At 48.1% G+C, this 19,568-nt stretch overlaps 1 protein-coding gene across 1 annotated transcript; it reads left to right on the top strand.

The window, feature by feature from the left end:
• The first annotated feature begins 330 nt into the window (after positions 1–330).
• LOC133345302 (uncharacterized) lies at positions 331–13,367 on the top strand. The gene is made up of 9 exons (XM_061555942.1): positions 331–443; positions 4,423–4,613; positions 4,794–4,951; positions 5,848–5,890; positions 6,230–6,415; positions 7,496–7,762; positions 8,533–8,766; positions 9,276–10,817; positions 10,976–13,367. Exons 2-9 carry the CDS (start codon positions 4,442–4,444, stop codon positions 11,440–11,442), a joined length of 3,069 nt encoding a protein of 1,022 aa, XP_061411926.1. The 5' UTR covers positions 331–443; positions 4,423–4,441; the 3' UTR covers positions 11,443–13,367.
• Positions 13,368–19,568: the final 6,201 nt, after the last annotated feature.

Genomic DNA, 19,568 nt, shown 5'->3' with positions numbered 1-19,568 from the left:
CAGAAGTAAACGAAACAAAATAATTAATAGTAGCACTACTCTTCAGAAATCTGTGGACTAAGATGATAAAACGTTATTGGCCAGTAATGAAGACTGACTAACAGCGGACCAACGAGACTGCTTTCATCAACGAAGAAAACGACTACACACAAAAAAACCCATTGCCGATGATTAAAAATGTAGAGCGCATTGGTCGACGGAACTCGTTTAAAGTTTGAAGCCAAGGGCCAAGGAAGGACACTTGAGGCGTGGGTGTCACGCGAGGGGGGGAGGGAAAAGAGTTGAGCCAGTGGGACTTTCCGGCGAGACGAGGCAGCCCCTTCTGAAAACACAACTACAATCGTCGTCATCATCAACAACATCACCACCACCTGTTCGTGGGCCGCCGCCTGTGCCCCCTGCTCATGTGCTGGTGGCGGCGAACCTAAGAGACGTAACACTTGGTAAGTTACACGGACAGACACCTAGACAGAGATGGACACACGCACAGCGAGGTGGGTAGAAATAATAATAATAAAATGTAATAAGTGTGCACATATTTCACGAAAGGGAGGCATTGTTCTATTGACAACTCAGAGGCGCGGAGCCAGAGCTCAGTCCCTCCTCGTATGCTAGCCTGGACAGGTGAGAGCCTGGACAGGTGAGAGCCTGAACAGGTGAGAGCCTGAACAGGTGAGAGCCTGGACAGGTGAGAGTCTGAACAGGTGAGAGCCTGGACAGGTGAGAGTCTGGACAGGTGAGTGCCTGAACAGGTGAGTGCCTGAAAAAGTTAGAGGCTGAAGAGGTGATATCCTGGACAGGTGAGAGCCTGAAGAGGTGAGACCCTGAACAGGTGAGGGCCTCAACAGGTGAGAGCTTGGACAGGTGAGAGGCTGAAGAGGTGAGAGTCTTGACAATGCATATACTACCATAGCATGTGGTTTTTTTGTTTGCATGTTCACCACAAGTATATGTGGTTAATGTAAACACGAATTCTTGCAAGAGGTTTCAGTTTGGTGTTTTAACACCGTAACACAGGTGGTTTTACTGCCAGAAAGGGTACAACCTATTCGTCTTGAGCTGCTGCTTGAAGGGGAATGATGCTTGGATGGTGTGCGGTGGGAAAGAGTTTCAGCTTGCAGAGAAACGCCGCTCGGCCAGGCATAAGATCGACCAGCATTGCACTGGTTCTGGTTAGGACGATCCTACAATTAGGCGCGCTCCGTTGGATTGCTGTGGCCGATGGAGTGGAGAGGCATGACAGCGTGCGAGAGGCTGTTTATGAGACACTGGAGTTTGTCAAGAGGTGTTTTCTTATTCATACTCTTTGGCCCTTTCGGTAAAAGTCACGTAGATATAAAAATCTAAAAAATGAAGTGAAAAAAAATACAAAAGAAAAAAACACTAATGTCGACTGTAGCCTGGTTCTTAATCTGAGTGAGTGCAATGGCAGTCTATAATGTAGACTGTAGCAATGGTTTTTAACCTCGGTGAGTGTACTGGCAGTCTATAATGTAGACTGTAGCCTGGTTATTAAGCTGGGTGAGTGTGCTGGCAGTCTATAATGTAGACTGTAGCCTGGTTATTAAGCTGGGTGAGTGTACTGGCAGTCTATAATGTGTACTGTAGCCTGGTTATTAAGTAAAGTGAGTGTACTGGCAGTCTATAATGTCGACTGTAGCCTGGTTATTAAGATGGGTGAGTGTACTGGCAGTCTATAATATAGACTGTAGCCTGGTTATTAAACTGGGTGAGTGTACTGGTAGTCTATAATGTAGACTGTAGCCTTGTTATAAAGTTTGGTGAGTGCACTGGTAGTCTATAATATAGACTGTAGCCTGGTTATTAAGCTGGGTGAGTGTACTGGCAGTCTATAATGTAGACTGTAGCCTGGTTCTTCTTCTTCTGGTGTCCCGGTAAGGATGGCATTGCAATAATCGTGGCAAATGCCGACATTGCTCACAAGTATTTTTTTTCTGTGGCTGCTGTAGTCAACATCGGCCGACGAATGTTGTTCTGAGATGGATGCATTGGATATCTCTGTCGTGTTCAAGGGGTCGCTGTCAATTGATAAAAAAAAAATAAGTCGTAGGTGATGCTGAGGATGTTCAAATGTATTTAAGAGACTGATCGTGGAGCCGGTGGTGAGTTGATTTTGATCGAGCTGTCTGTCTGGTGCCTCTAAAAAAGGCCTATTCGATGTTTCTGGGTTTATTGCGTGTGATGTACGTTTAACTTATTCCGCACTGTACGTAGGTGCGGGGGAAGGACAACAAACTAAACACAAACTAGGTTTAATAAGGGATTTAACCAAAACGTTCTATTCTCGCGTATGGCAATATGTTCAAGAGCAAAATGGCCGTAAGAAGGCATCAGGAGAGAGTTTTGTGTAATGTTGCTATTCCTTCATTGGAGGAGCACAGTGATTTGATTTGCATGGCCACAGTCGTACTGTGGCTTGTGTTTTTTTTATTTTCCATTCATGAAGGAGATGTTGCGCATCGTCCTGCCGATGTTCTGATGCGGTCGATGGTTACACTACCGGTGTCTTCGACGAAATGTCAAAGACGGGAGGTTGCGATGTTTGGGTCACGAATGAGGTGGCGTTTATTTTGAATGTCAGGGTTGTTACGCTCTGTTCGCCGGCGTTCTTCCGGATCTGGGTGAGATTCTAGGATGATCACAGCACGATCTTAGAAGGGAGATTCCGGACATGATTTGGCGGCAAGCAACACTGCTGTTGCTGTAAGGTTGAGGTATCATTTGGAAGGTTTGAGTGGGCCCCAAGTAGAAATTAGAGTGGAGTATGATTGTCAGCGGCTTAGGTGTGAAAGTTAATGCCATTGCTGCCAATGAGATGCCCAATTGGGGGAGATTGAAAAAAGTTAAGGACCCAGGACGAATCCTTGAATAAACTAAAAACTAAACTATTTCTTTTTTATTTTACCAGGTAAGGCTCACTGAGATATATAGCTCTTTTTTCAGAAGTGACCTGGCCACAAATGATAACTCAACAAAGTGGCTAATCATGTGGAAATGCATCATAGCCAAACACTCTAAATGCACGTTTATAAATGTGGAGGGGGAACCGGGGCACCCAGAGAAACATCCACACCACCACGGGGAGAACATGCAAACTCCAAATATACGGGCGTCGAAAATTGTGATCGAACCCACAACCACCTGCATAGCAGGCGAGGTAGTTAACATTCTGCCACCGTGCCACTCCAGGTGAATAACACCTGCAGTGAATGCAACGACTGGGCTTGAGGACTTGCCAACCTTGACGTCGAACCTTTTGTCAGAGAGATACGGTGTGAGCCACCACATCTGTGCAACTGATGGCAAAATTATATCCTAGGCGATCAATCAAAACCTTCTGGTTTAAAGTGCCAAAATACAGACACGGGCAGACAGACTGATATAAACTAACAGCGGCAAAGACAAAGGCACACACATATGGAAGACGCATACATGGACACGGACAGATGGACAGGGTGAGATGAACACATACCAGTAAGACAATTTCCAACAGATTGACATGCTTACAAACACATGAACAGACACGCAGACATTCAAGGCGAGGATTAAAGGCAGTTACACCGACGGACAAAGTGGACAAGGGAACAGGAAAGTGAGCCGGGGTTTGGAACCAGGAGCTAGGGTCACAGTAAGGGGTCAAGGTTAAGGGCAGAGCTTGGTGGAGTTGGTGATGGAAGGAGATGTCCATCCAGTGGAAGCAGGGCTGTATGGGGCGTTGCGGGGGACACCCCACCTAAAGTTTTGCTTTAAAATAGATAATTTTAAGTAAAAATGTGTCCTCCTCTTTCCCCCACCTTGAAACAGGGGTTTCCGATTTAATTATCCATTCAATAAAAGGTGGTACAATCAATAACCTATATATAACATCTATATTAATACTATACAATAATTTGCAGCCTACAATAATAGGGTTTTTCCCCTTTTTTCTGGCGACAAAACTGAAACCTTTTGCAAGGAATCATGTTTACGTTAACCACAGTACTTGCAGTCAGAATGCACCAGAGACAGCTTTCTCAAGAGCCAAGTCCCATACGGTGTTCAACCAGATGACGCCAAAAGGCGCACCCTATTATTATATTTTGGTACTGGCAAAGGAGGCCTCATGGTTTAAATTTACAGCCTTTCATCAATCCACTTCCGGATTGAATGCCTTTGTATCCCCTCCCTGCCCTACTGTTGCGTTGACGGCAATGCCCGATCAAAGCTTTTGAGCCACTAGCCGCATCTGCATCCATCACGTTGTGGTTGAGTAGGGGTCAGGTCGGGTCATGCTCAGGCAGGAAACAGGTCATCGTCAGGTTGGGCCAGGACAGGATATAGCATGGTTGCTCCAAGCAGTGGTGAACGCGTGTGCTCTACTCTGCTCCTCCTTCCATCTCTGGCTGGCCATGTACCCCGCAGCGCTGCAGGCCTGACCGTGATGGCCTATTTGGAGGTGAAGGGCCTCCCCGCCGTCCCTGCGGACTACAGAGTGGTGATGATGAAGCTTCAGAAGTACTTCCAGAGCAAGAAGCTGTCGGGTGGCGGGGAATGCGAAGAGCTGGCGCTGCTGCCCGGTGGCCGGGCACGACTTCGCTTCAAGCAGGAGGGCGGTGAGGCCCCGACATCGACCCCTGGGGGGGTTTTGACATGCGCCACGCCACGCGGCATCAGTGTCGGTGGACACAGATACTCGGATGATAACTATTGCACGTAAACGCTGTACATTAGTGTGTGTTCCTCCACACTAAAGAATGAAACAACACTTGTTTGACTCGCTGCTGTGTACACAGTGCTGGAGCGGGTGCTGAATGTGCAGAAGCACGTTCTGGAGATCAACCAGCAGCTGTGTGAGCTGGAGGTGAACATCCACTGCGATGAAGAAGGCCTCCAGGAGTCTCCTCGGGGAGCAGGAGGCACCACCCAAACTAAAGTCACCAGACACGACATGGTGGGCAGCTCACCTTCAGTCGCAGTGGATGTTCTTCGATAAAATGTACTCCACATTAGAGGCACGCATTTCCAACAGCGCACGAGTTTTTGTATTTTATCGTCTTGTCCCCCACCGTGATTCCTGGTTTTGGCACATAGTGGTGGCACACGCCGGTACACCAGGACAGTGGAGACGAGGGTTGGTGGATCAGACACGGGTCACGGAAATGTTAACTCGACCGGTTAAATCTATATGGGATAGAGCGTTGCCCCCTTGCAAGTGTGGGCTTTCTCTGGGTGCTCCAGTTTCCTCCCACATGTAACTCACATTCGTTGGCCGGCAACACCTTAATAGAGGTCTGCAGAGCTTGGGGCGAATTTGGCGACAGCTCACCACCTCGCTGCCTTTCTCGCTTTTTCCGCGGTCCCTTGCGCTTCTTCGGGAAGTGAGCACATACCGTGCGGATTACAAGGGGAAATTATTGTGCTATCGGCATCCTGTCATGATACGTGATGCTGATGAAACCCGGATTAAATAGACATAACTATCAGAGAACATTTGAAATAACTACAAGCTGTCTGATCAACACTCGGGGCAGTACTCTTCCACCCGTACGATTACATAGAGACACGTTCACTGCATTACATTTGAACCAATATTTGTAATTCTCGGAACTTAAATTTAGCCAAATTAAGCACAAAATCAAACACGAGTCTTGTGTTTGCGCAATTGCTGGTGACCAGGCTGAAACCATCAACAAACTACAGTTGAAAAGCCAATTTAGTGAGATTGAAAACCACGATCTCAGCAGTGGCAGCTCAGTGCTCAGACCTCTGAGCCACCCAGCCACATAGAGTAATGTGTCGTGGTCATGTTGTGCTTGTGTTGATGCATTCGTGTACATTTCTTCATAGGGAAGGCCCGATGCAACTCAATTGACTGACCAGCTGAACCGCGGTGAGTGAGTGAACCTGAAAATCTGGTTCGTATGCATAATATTTTGTAAAGACTGCGTTGTTAAAAATAGACCGAGAATGTTCACGATGGCGTATGTATTCATCCCCTTGTAAAAGGTTGTACAATAGAAAAATAAGTTTGTGTGTATAAATTCTTTTACAATGTATCACGAAAAAATGCAGACAGCTTTTATGTGGCTTTGAATGTTGCAATTGTTTCCACTTCCAATACTCAAAACAGGTGTGTGTGTGTGTGTGATAGGTCGTATGTTTGTGTCAGTCCTGCTGTTAAACTAACGAAGGTCAACTAAGACAGCTACTGTGCTGCCTTACTGTGCAGCATCACAGGGGGGAAAGACGAAGGATCCCGAGGGCAACCCGACCATTAAAGTCGACAAGGTGGACTTCCTGGAGTCGACCACTGTGGCGATGTACTTTGAAAGCGAGAGACGATCTGGAGGAGGAGAGGTCACAAACGTGGAAGAAACGGAACAGTCCTGGGTCATCACCTTCGCAGATCCAGCTGGTGACCCTTTAAGCTACTCTTATACTACTCCCGTATATATACGGGAGTAGTATTTCTTGTGATCTCTCATTTACTTGATACAGCTGTCGTGGCTGTGACGGTTCCACCTGAAGACGGAGGCTTGCGTTGCTTCCGAAACGTTGTGCATTTTTTAATTTGTTTTATTTTACTTTTATTAATTTACATTTGTTACCTACGTGACTTTACCGAAAAAACCTAAGAGTATGAATCCTTGCAGTCACGAAAGCTTCAAACCTACCCTTTAAGCTGTTGTCTGATATTACTCGGCCGCCTTACAGACCGCGGGTGTGGTGTACTCCACAATACAAACTACATTCCATGGTAAAAACATTTTTTTATACATACAGTAAATGTTCTCCCTGGGCCCAGCACGAACCTCCACTCGAGCAGCCATCTCCATACGACTCAACTGGGCAGAACATATTAAGGTGACTTGTGTAACAGGACGAAGCAATGAGGGCCTTTTGGCAACAGAGAAGTAAGGGTACCCGCAATAGGGCACCCAATTTTACATGACCCCCCCCCTTGCCACGGCTGGTTCCATGGGTACAGCCGCCCCTCCCACTGCGCTCGGACCTACGAGCCCCAATATCCGTTCCACACCTCTTTTTTACCTCCTCGTCGAACACCGCCGTCTGTACCGAACCTTCCACACACTCCGTGTGCTCCACCAACCTTCTGGGTCTTTCTCAAGAAGCGACAAAAGTCACCATGAGAAGGGCTATACAAATTCCAGTTGACGGGCAGAACGAGTAGAAGGGTGTGAGGTAGAAGGATGTAGTGGAATTAAAAATGAAGACGGTGGATGTGACCAGAGAAGATGCACGTCATCGAAGTGCACGAAAATCTGACCAGTTAAAATCAATAATGGGACTTGATTGAAAAAATTGAGCTATGCATTTTAGCATTTTAGTTCACACCCCTCGGGTATGCTTTTGCACATTCGTTCAGGTCGTGTTTGATGTGTTTTTGCGACACGTAACATTTCCCCACCACGTTGTTGTAATGATGGAGATGTATGTTGCTTTCTGATGTTGTTGCTGGTGGCTGTTTGAGCAGTGGCCGGGCGGGTCCTGTCACGCTCCAAGCACACGTTTGCCGAAAAGCTGCTGGTGTGCTCGGAGTTCGTGGAAAAGCCCCGAGTGGAGCACGTGGTCCAAGTGCTGGAGCCTGATCCACGCAGGGTGCTGCTGCGAGGCTTCGCGCAGCAGGTGGATAGCAACCTCCTCAACCTCTACGTGGAGACCTGCAGCGGCACCGACGACTTTTACATCAACTACACCGACGACGACTCCTGCAGAGTGGTATCGTTCTCCTCCGACACAGGTGACATTTCAACGCTATCACTCTGTGCGCTCCTCGTAAGCAACATAAGTTGCTTCTGCGCTGTTACACGTTGGTGTCACTATTGGCAGTATTCGCAAGCACAAGGCAGATTTGAAACACGGCAGGACTAACTTTTCCACCGTGGCTGATCACTGCTACAATGCTGTGGGCTCTCATGATATTGTTTTCTCCGAGACCAAAGTGCTCTGCAAGCCGTCTGGCTACCATCAAAGATTTGTTCATGAAGCCATCCAGATATACAAACATAGACATAACTCCAACCGAGAAGATGGATACAAATTGAGCAATTGGAAGGATGTTATTAACCAAGTTAAGCCTTAGCTGCTTTATAGTTTACTTTCATATCCGCATCTCCAGTTTCTTACTCCCAGCCCTGCTCACTCCCATCACTTGGAAATTTGCCGTGCATTGTTTCGAGCCTGCAGCTTTGCACTCTGACCCACGTTCCCCCGCACCCTCTCTCCTCATTTGGATCTTGATTGCCACTCTCCTCTGACCCACGCCCTGCTCCCACACTCCCCTTGGCTCCTCCCCCCTTCCTCAGCTATATAATCCCTTGTCACAATCAGCTCTTCTGTGGTTGTCACTTGTTTCTTGCTGTGGTTGTTACCACCTGATGACGGACGCTTGTGTTGTGCCCGAAACGTCGTGATTAAAAATGTTTTTACCTACGTGACTTTACCGAAAGAACCAAGAGTATGGATCCTTGTCTTTGTTGTGTATTTACACCATTTCATGTTGCCTCTCAGACACACAAGCCTTCATAGGCCGCTGTGGCACGAGGCCCTTATCCGGTATGAGTATCAAGGCGGAGCAGCTGCCGCTCACCAGCCGCGTGCTGCTGGAGGATCTGCCTGAGGGCGTGAGCAGGGACTACCTGGAGCTCTACCTGGAGAGCAGGAGTGGGCCTGCCGTCAAAGTGAAAGAGGTGGAGTTCAGGGCTGGATGCAGCGCGGTTGTCGTCCGTCTCCAGAGCAATGAGGGTGAGGTGGTGATGGGAAGAGGCTGCCCCTTGTTGGGATGTACATGCAGGGATAGCTTCACGTCTTCGTGACACAGCTAAAAACTAATTTACCTTGAGTTATTGCACCATTGTTCATAACGGAAGTGAGGACAGATTTTTTTTCTTCCGATTAAAGAATTTATATGAACATTTACCGGCATGTAAATTGACTCTCAATTGTATGGAACAGCTCATTGCACTTAACCGATCTGCTGCAAAACGTAATTTAAACACACTTTACGGTTTTAATGTTTACTGATATTTTACTTGCCGGAGGGCATCATCACCTCAATGGTAACTACATAACCAAACAGTACAAGCGCAATACACAGCACACCAGATATAGCACGGATTTGTTGTGTATTATTTATTTAATTAATTTTATCGTAGTGATTAGGATAAAGTAAATGTATGAAAACTAATTTTACTTCAATTACATGTTTTAAGAATAGCTGATATTGAATTGTACATTATCATTTGGTGATGCAGATGTTGAGAAAGTGTTGAAGAGCGAGCTGCGTTTGAAAGAGATGATCGTCACAGCACACCGCTATTACGAGGCGCATGGGTTGGCGCTGCTTTCCTGGGATGAAGGGAGCTTCAAGGCACCTGAGCCTCAGCACCTAAAAGTAGATCCCGTGCTGATGGAGTTCATTACAGCGCGACCAGAGCAATCTCAGCAGCTGCAAGAGTTTCTGAATAATCACATGGCCACCTTCAAGTGGCCAAGTGGGGCCACGCAGGACGTCATGAAGGTTTCACCTGCCTTTGCCGAAAGCCAAAAAGCCAATTTCATGCTGAAACGCAAATGGTCAAAATCCATCCCAAATAAGTTTACAATTTTTTTTGAAAGATATATGCATTACTCTGAAACCATCCATGCGAATGTATTTGATGAACTTGTGGCAAAGCTTTCTACAGGTCAGAAAAATTGTGTGCAGATTATACCGGACAAACAACAATCTAAGATAAGCATAATCGGTCAGAAAGTGGATGTAGAACATGTTGTTAAGGACCTTAAAAAAATAAAACAATTACGACGGGGGGAAGTGAATGTCAAACAAACACTTGTTCATTTGATGCCCAACTTTAAAAAGCGTTTGCAGAATGACTTTCCTGAAGTAGATTTTCACGTTAATGTCAAAAAGAGGTTGATCACCGTGGAAGGCCCAAAGGATGACTCCTTAGCAGCTGAGAGCAAAATCCTGCAAATGATGCTGCAGTGCAGTGAGAAGCCCTGGTTAATCTCTGAAGAACTTAAAGCCTTTGTGTTACAACTGAACCGTGATGCTTTCATAAAAAACACCTTCAGTCAAAATGGCATAGATGCATCCATCTCAGAAAGGGGAAATGACATCATGATTGTTGGTGCGAGTGAAGATGATCTGAGCAAAGCAGAGGATCTACTGAACATGACCTTTGTGGAGGTGAGGGTGAAGACAAGGAATGGGTTTGACATGAAGCAGAATGTCAATGAGTGGAAAGAATTCCAGGAAGAATTGAAAGCCTCTCAGGAATTGAGTGAAATCAGAAGTGACACAACGTTCCAGATGAATTGCATCAGTGGGAGTGAGATACTCGTCACTGGCTATAGAGACATTATCCAGCACGTTGCTCAACAAGTAGAGGGATTCATGGATCTTAATGTTACACTCAATTGTTTTATTCCTGTTCATTATACGGGTGTTCTGCAATACCTGGAGAAATTTGTGGATATAACTAGCATTCTGCCAAGAGGAACGACATTTAAAATAGACTACAAACAGAGAGGCTTTACCATTACCACAAAAAAAAAAGATGTAGATGGAGTTATAGAACTGATAGTAGATATTTCCCAAAGCATAACCTCCTGTGAGAGAACCATTCGAAAGCCAGGCACTGCCAAATCTCTGTATGCACGAGGTAAAATGTTGTTTGGGGTGTTGGAGTGGGAACATACGTGCATAATCCTCATCGATCAGCCCAGGGACCAACAGGAAGAAGAATCTCAGCAAAATGCAGCTCCTCAAACCTCCAGGCATGGAATAACTGGTAAGATGCAACGTAAACATACTACGCAGTATAATATATTGTCTATTTCTGAACTTAACTTAAACTACTTTAAAAAAGAAACAAATTCTGTTAAATGTGTATCTATTACCCAGAATGAGGTTGTATGCTTGTTAAAATTCATGATTGTCATTTCACAGGATGTGACGAGGCCCTGCAGTCATATTTCGTTGAGCGTGAACTGCAGCAGCAAGATGATTTCTCTGCCCTGGCAAACGATGGCGTGACGCCGTTGAGCATCCAGGTTTACTCAACCTCAGCCGAGACCAACAAAAAGGTCCTCGATGAAATCGAAGAAAAGCTCACCACCGAAGGATGCCCAAATACAATAGATGATAAAGCAATCGCAGAGTTTTTTCACACGGAGCGAGACGCAATACGTTCCCTCCAGGATAAATACCAAGTACGAATTATTTTCACTGCACAAGACAAGATCAGTGTCCAAGGCAGCGACAGCAGTGTGAGGCAAGCTTCGGCTGAGCTCTACGCCATGGTGAATGATGCAAAAGAACGGAGGAGAAACTTTGTGCAGGATGAACTGCTCGCGCACGAAATGCAGTTGATGTTCTTTCTCGATGACCACGGGCTGTCCAGGCCATCGCTTTAGAATTCAGGATTTTATCATTTCGCTGAAGAAACCAGGACTGAGGTTTCCGTGGGAGAGCAGACAGCTCGAGGGTTTCGTCAATATCGCTGAACACGTTGAGAAAACCAAGTGTGAGAAAACCAAGTGTGGAAAAACTCACCCCATGATAAAAAAAAGGTGGCCCCTAGTAAGTGACCACCAGTGAGGGCCGTGTATGTCTAAGGGAGTGCAGTAGAGAGGGCTTACACAGAGGGCCCTTGTATTCTACATTTTCCCATATATTTTCCAAAAGGATATCTCGGAGGTAATGCACCCCAGTAATTTTTAACCTGGCTATAACGTTCATAACAATGGCATTTAATGCTGTAAATAACTTTTGCAAGAAAGTCTTTGGTTGTAGATCCTTTAACAATCTTAACTGGTACACATTTTAGGCAAGTTTTTTAACTAATTATTTCGCAAGACTCCAAAAATGTCAGTGACATTTTGTCTGTAGTCCCCCGCCTCCCAAACGAGGCTCTCGTCAACCTCACACTCTGCCCCTGAAGACGAAGGCCTGAAATGCGACGGAAATTCGACTGGTTGGCATCTGTGGTGTGTGGCAGTTTGAGTCTGCTGCCAAGTAATCGAAGACAGCAGCAAACCTCAAGCAAACAAACGTGCCCTTTATTGTAAATATGGTATGTTAACACAAGTGATTCTAGCGAAACCCTATTAAGGCTGGTATGACACATAAGATGGTTAGTATCGCACACATCAGGCACACAAGATAATGATGCCTAATAGAGCTGTATCTGTATGACTGGGTTGTCAGGTGCTGACAGCAATAGCTCATTGTGGGGGATATGTGGGTATAGCACTCTACAGCAGGTTTCTTTCGCCTCAACGGTGCTGTTTATACACTTGTGGTTGAACATAAACCGGCCAAAGGGCCGCAGGAGTCGTTGTCAGCGTTGAAGACGCAAAGGCTCATCAGAGGGCCGGGCTAGCAGCACGCAGGGCCAGGAGCAAGGATTGATCGTGGAGATGAGTGAAGGGGCCACATGAATGGCCAGGAGATTCGAAGGGAAAGGATGCCAGAAAGAAACGGATAGGGGTGGAGAAGGGGATTGGTGAAAGTGGGAACTTAAACTAAACTATAAACTAACATTTTTGATTTTACCCGGTAAGGCCCACTGAGCTATTTAGTTGTTTTTCAGAAGCGACCTGGCCACAAATGATAGCTCAATGAAGTGGCTTATGTGGAAATGTATAGCAGCCAAATATGGAGTCTAAACTTCAGCGGAGGTGAGAGATTCTAGAATCTAGATGGTTCGAGAGGGAGAAGAGGATTATATGATGCGAGCATGGGGCTCTTGTGGGGATGATGTATATATGTATGTTGAACTTTCACACCGTACGTAGCCAACCGTGCTAATTGCACGTAGTGTTAAAGACTGGAACAATAAAGTACCTCTTAATGAAAAAAAAACCGTGTGGACCTCCACGCACTTCATCATGCACTCAAACAGGACCCTGCGGGGTGGGCTGGTAGGAATAATACTTAGTACCGGTACAGGGATATCGACCGGGTATAGAGGAGTTAAAGGAAAATTACTGTATTCTAGTGTAACGTTAATTAAAAGTGTTTGTTTTGACAAGAAACGCTGTGAGATTTAAAGACTCGTAGTCTTTCATTTCCAAACGATCACATCTGAGATTAATTGACCTTAGATGGGGAAACTCGAATGCATTTACTAGTATAAAGCCTGCCGCACTAGGCCTCGCGAAGCCTGCTGCACTAGGCCTCGCGAAGCCTTCTCTGCAGTAGACTTAGCGAAGCCTTCTGCACTAGGCCTCGCGAAGCCTCTGCAGTAGGCCTCGCGAAGCCGCGCTTTGCGTGCACAAATAAGGCGATTAAATGTATCTCGTCTCTGTGTTAATAAGCCTCCCGCACTAGGCCTCGCGAAGCCTGCCGCACTAGGCCTCGCGAAGCCTACTGCACTAGGCCTCGCGAAGCCTTCTCTGCAGTAGACTTAGGGAAGCCTTCTGCACTAGGCCTCGCGAAGCCTCTGCAGTAGGCCTCGCGAAGCCGCGCTTTTCATGCACAAATAAGGCGATTAAATGTATCTCGTCTCTGTGTTAATAAGCTTGCCGCACTAGGCCTCGCGAAGCCTGCCGCACTAGGCCTCGCGAAGCCTGCCGCACTAGGCCTCGCGAAGCCTTCTGTGCAGTAGACTTAGCGAAGCCTTCTGCACTAGGCCTCGCGAAGCCTCTGCAGTAGGCCTCGCGAAGCCGCGCTTTTCGTGCACAAATAAGGCGATTAAATGTATCTCGTCTCTGTGTTAATAAGCCTGCCGCACTAGGCCTCGCGAAGCCTGCCGCACTAGGCCTCGCGAAGCCTGCTGTACTAGGCCTCGCGAAGCCTTCTCTGCAGTAGACTTAGCGAAGCCTTCTGCACTAGGCCTCGCGAAGCCTCTGCAGTAGGCCTCGCGAAGCCGCACTTTTCGTGCACAAATAAGGCGATTAAATGTATCTCGTCTCTGTGTTAATAAGCCTCCCGCACTAGGCCTCGCGAAGCCTGCCGCACTAGGCCTCGCGAAGCCTGCCGCACTAGGCCTCGCGAAGCCTTCTGTGCAGTAGACTTAGCGAAGCCTTCTGCACTAGGCCTCGCGAAGCCTCTGCAGTAGGCCTCGCGAAGCCGCGCTTTTCGTGCACAAATAAGGCGATTAAATGTATCTCGTCTCTGTGTTAATAAGCCTGCCGCACTAGGCCTCGCGAAGCCTGCCGCACTAGGCCTCGCGAAGCCTGCTGTACTAGGCCTCGCGAAGCCTTCTCTGCAGTAGACTTAGCGAAGCCTTCTGCACTAGGCCTCGCGAAGCCTCTGCAGTAGGCCTCGCGAAGCCGCACTTTTCGTGCACAAATAAGGCGATTAAATGTATCTCGTCTCTGTGTTAATAAGCCTCCCGCACTAGGCCTCGCGAAGCCTGCCGCACTAGGCCTCGCGAAGCCTACTGCACTAGGCCTCGCGAAGCCTTCTCTGCAGTAGACTTAGCGAAGCCTTCTGCACTAGGCCTCGCGAAGCCTCTGCAGTAGGCCTCGCGAAGCCGTGCTTTTCGTGCACAAATAAGGCGATTAAATGTATCTCGTCTCTGTGTTAATAAGCCTGCCGCACTAGGCCTCGCGAAGCCTGCCGCACTAGGCCTCGCGCCGTGCTTTTCGTGCACAAATAAGGCGATTAAATGTATCTTGTCTCTGTGTTAATAAATGTATCTTGTCTCTGTGTTAAAAAACGTGCTGCGTTTCAGTAAAGTAATAAAAAAAAAACGTGCTGCGTTTCAGTAAAGTAATTTTGAAGCGAAGTTTAAAGTTTCGCCGTGAGGCGGCGGAAGCGACGGCCATCTTGTTTAGTTCACAGATCGCAGGGGGAGCGGGCGGCCATCTTGTCGGACAGACGGACGGACGGACACATTAATCTATTGGTGGTCTGGTCCACTTCATTCCTACCAGTATTAAGGTTGAGTTAATCTAACGGATATCCAGGACAAGTTCTGAAACTGCCTGCTAATTGAACTGGTTGACTCATTGGCACTTGATAAGTGTTTTATACACGTGTATGTATGTATGTTGAACCTCTTTCGCACGGTACATAGCCAACCGTGCTAATTGGAGGTACGACACCAAACTATTAACGCACACAACAACTTATCTGGCAATTACTCTGTGGCGTGGACTGCCATCTTTAGATGCTGAGAGTCCACAAACAACGCCTCTCACTGTGTAACTGTGGAAAACAAGACAGCAACCACTTGATATCGACCAAGCACAACGACAAAGACGAAAGAGCTTGGGGCAATGTCTAATTCTGATGAAGTATGTATTTGAGTGTCATCCGCATATAAATTGTATTTTATACCGTACCACTGAATGACCTAACCGAGTAGTATACAGATGAAAAACCATGCTCTTGAGTACTGAACAACTCAAACATGACGGGACCAGATTTAGAAATGGATGGGCTAAAGGCCAGTGTCCTCCGGCCTGTACATTTTTTGTTACCTTAGCCACAGAAGTGTCATGCCGGTCACCCCAACAGCAGATTCAATGCGGTGTAAAAAGACTCCGTAATCGATAGTGTCAAACGCTGCACCAGTCAGCAGCCGTAATTCGTCGCGAGGATTCACAGGCAAGCGGGAAGTGGTAGCAGCCAGGAGGTAAATCTTTGCAAAATTCCGTCCTGAGCTCAGTGGTCCTATAATTGTCGAGGTGTTTTTTTACCAATTCGTATTTACATGTGTAGGCGAAAACCAACACGTGCGAGGGAGAAATACTCTATTCCATACAGATGAAACAGCAGGGAGTGCAATATTACTGTCCTGCCGTCGCCTGGCCAGCCAGGCTATGGCACCTTGATATAGCACTCCGATCGTTGTTTTGTATTGTTGTAACTTTCTGACCCGCCCCTATTGGACATCTGTGAAAAATAGCTTCATAGCTCCTCGGATTTCTCTCGGCGAAATAAAGATTCTGATTCTGTCACTCTGCAATCTTTCTTGTCAATCACGAGCAGCAGAGCAGCAGAGCATCCCTGCGTAATGAAAACATTGCCATGGGGCTGCTGCCGCATGCACCACACCTTGATTCCAGGACGGCCACTGATATCCCTCCCATCAATCCACTTCACACACGTTCTTGTGATCCCCTTCATTATTCTGTGCCTCATGCTTCACCTCTCTCGCTCATGGCCCTTCAGCTGTTCAAGAGTTGTATAATAATCATTTCGATGCTCAAGATACCCGTCTGTTCCAATGATCCTCCAGCTCTGCCTCACGATTGTTCTATTTCCCTTCCAGCTTCTCAAGATACTCCTCAGGGCCCTCCACATAACCCTCTTCCTCATCTTCCTGGCAGAGCTGTCGCTGGAACCACTGGTTAGGGAGATCTAAATAAAAAAAAACTATCACAACTAAACGTTTTAAATGTTACCAGGTAAAGCCAACTGAGCTATATATATCAGTTTTTCAGAAGCGACCTGGCCACAAATGATAGCTCAATGAAGTTGATTTTGTGGAAATCTCAAGCAGCATAATACTCTAAACGAGTGAAGTTGATTCTAAATGTGCAGGGAAAATCCGGTGGACCCGGAGGAAGAAAAAAAGAAGTAATATTTAAATTTTTTTTTTTAAAAACACGCTTTAATGAAATGTACCCTACTCGTAATGGCAGAACTCCACGACTCCAGGACGTGGCCCCAAAGCTTGCCATAACGTAAGGGGCCATGGTGATTGACATCCAACGTCATTTGAGCGTGGACAATAAGACCCAAGCCGAAACATAACATATAAAAATGAATGTTTATACATTTTTATTTTTTATAATAGAATATAGTATTGTCATCAGTATGACCGAGTTTTCAGTCGATACCACATTGGGAAGTGGGTTAAAATTGAGTTACAAGATTTGAGGATACGACAGCAACAACAGTGAGTTAAATAAAAGCGTGTAAAAATAAAAACCACGCGGCAATGGGGAGAGAGAGACATGGAAACTCCAAATAAACAGCAGCAGTAGTATCAGCAGCAGCAGACGCCATTCACCACTAATATAAACTAACCGATAAACTTTATATTTTATTTGAGCTGTACAGACAGCTCTGTTTCAGAAGTGCCTCGGCCACATGATAGCCCAACGAAGTGGCTTATCATATGCACATTTATAGCAGCCAAATACTCTCAATGCACATTTATAGCAGCCAAATACTCTCAATGCACATTTATAGCAGCCAAATACTCTCAATGCACATTTATAGCAGCCAAATACTCTCAATGCACATTTATAGCAGCCAAATACTCTCAATGCACATTTATAGCAGCCAAATACTCTCAATGCACATTTATAGCAGCCAAATACTCTCAATGCACATTTATAGCAGCCAAATACTCTCAATGCACATTTATAGCAGCCAAATACTCTCAATGCACATTTATAGCAGCCAAATACTCTCAATGCACATTTATAGCAGCCAAATACTCTCAATGCACATTACATTTATAGCAGCCAAATACTCTCAATGCACATTTTATCAGCCAAATACTCTCATGCACATTTATAGCGCCAATACTCTCAATGCACATTTATAGCAGCCAAATACTCTCATGCACATTTAAGCAGCCAATACTCTCAATGCACTTTATACAGCCAAATACTCTCAATGCACATTTATAGCAGCCAAATACTCTCAATGCACATTTATAGCAGCCAAATACTCTCAATGCACATTTCTAAATGTGGAGGGGGAAAACCGGATGCCCTGAGGAAAAAACCACGCGATCAAGGAGAGAGAGACACGCAAACTACAAATAGACAGCAGCAGCAGGCGTTGTCAGGGTCGGAATAGAACCAACCTCCTGTGTACCCAGCGAGGTAGTTGACATATCCTAGCCACTATGATGAGAGACACTCGGGATAGAACCCACAATCTCCTGCCTACCAGACGAGGTAGTTGACATCTCCTAGCCACTGTGATGATAATGAGAGACACTCGGGATATAACCCACGACCTCCTGCCTACCAGGCGAGGTAGTTGACATCTCCTAGCCACTGTGATAATGAGAGACACTCGGGATAGAACCCACGACCTCCTGCCTACCAGGCGAGGTAGTTGACATCTCCTAGCCACTGTGATAATGAGAGACACTCGGGATAGAACCCACGACCTCCTGCCTACCAGGCGAGGTAGTTGACATCTCCGAGCCACTGTGATAATGAGAGACACTCGGGATAGAACCCACGACCTCCTGCCTACCAGCGAGGTAGTTGACATCTCCGAGCCACTGTGATAATGAGAGACACTCGGGATAGAACCCACGACCTCCTGCCTACCAGGCGAGGTAGTTGACATCTCCGAGCCGCCGCTGTAGGCGGCGGCTCGCGTGACTGCTGCCTGCAAGTTCGCGGCTCCTCCTCACCCCCATCCCTCATCCCCCACCCCTCATCCCCCCCCCTCATCATCCCCCCCCTCATCATCCCCCCTCATCACCCCCCTCATCATCCCCCCCCTCACATCCCTCACCCCTCATACATCCCCCCCCCTCATCACCCCCCTCATCACCCCCCAGCACCCCCCTCATCAACCCCCCCCCCCCCTCACATCCCCCCTCATCACCTCCCCCTCATCACCCCCCCTCACCCCCCCCCCTCATCATCCCCCCCCTCATCATCCCCCCTCATCACCCCCCTCACCCCCCCCCTCATCATCCCCCCTCATCACCCCCCCTCATCACCCCCCCTCACACCCCCCCCTCAAGCATCCCCCCCTCATCACCCCCCCCTCATCACCCCCCCCCTCATCACCCCCCCCCTCATCATCCCCCTCCCCCTCATCCCCCCCCCCATCATCCCCTCCCCCTCATCACCCCCCCCCATCATCACCCCCCCTCATCACCCCCCCTCATCATCCCCTCCCCCTCATCCCCCCCCCATCATCCCCCCCCCTCATCACCCCCCCCTCATCATCCCCCTCCCCCTCATCCCCCCCCATCATCCCCCCCCCTCATCACCCCCCCTCATCATCCCCCCCTCATCATCCCCCCCCCTCATCACCCCCCCTCACCCCCCTCTCATCCCCCCCCCTCTCATCCCCCCCCTCTCATCCCCCCTCATCACCCCCCTCTCATCCCCCCCTCATCACCCCCTCATCACCCCCCTCTCATCCCCCCCCCCTCATCATCCCCCCTCTCACCCCCCCTCACCCCCCCCCTCATCATCCCCCCCCTCATCATCCCCCCTCATCACCCCCCCCATCACCCCCCCTCACCCCCCCCCCATCATCCCCCCCCTCTCATCCCCCCTCATCACCCCCCCTCCACCCCCCCCCCCTCATCACCCCCCTCATCACCCCCCCTCATCCCCCCCCTCATCACCCCCCCCCCTCATCCCCCCCTCATCACCCCCCCTCACCCCCCCCCCTCATCACCCCCCCCTCATCACCCCCCTCATCACCCCCCCCTCCCCCCCCTCTCATCCCCCCCCCCCTCATCACCCCCCTCATCACCCCCCCACCCCCCCCCCTCATCATCCCCCCCTCATCACCCCCCCCCTCATCACCCCCCCCCCCCCCCCTCTCACCATCCCCCCCCCCCCTCATCCCCCCCCCCTCATCCCCCCCC

The sequence above is a fragment of the Lethenteron reissneri genome, chromosome 21 (genome assembly GCF_015708825.2).
Source record: "Lethenteron reissneri isolate LAM-NWPU_2019-01 chromosome 21, ASM1570882v1, whole genome shotgun sequence".
Taxonomy (NCBI): Eukaryota; Metazoa; Chordata; class Hyperoartia; order Petromyzontiformes; family Petromyzontidae; genus Lethenteron; species Lethenteron reissneri.
The sequence above is the reverse complement of the archived record's forward strand: the minus strand, read 5'-3'. Positions and strand labels throughout refer to the sequence as shown.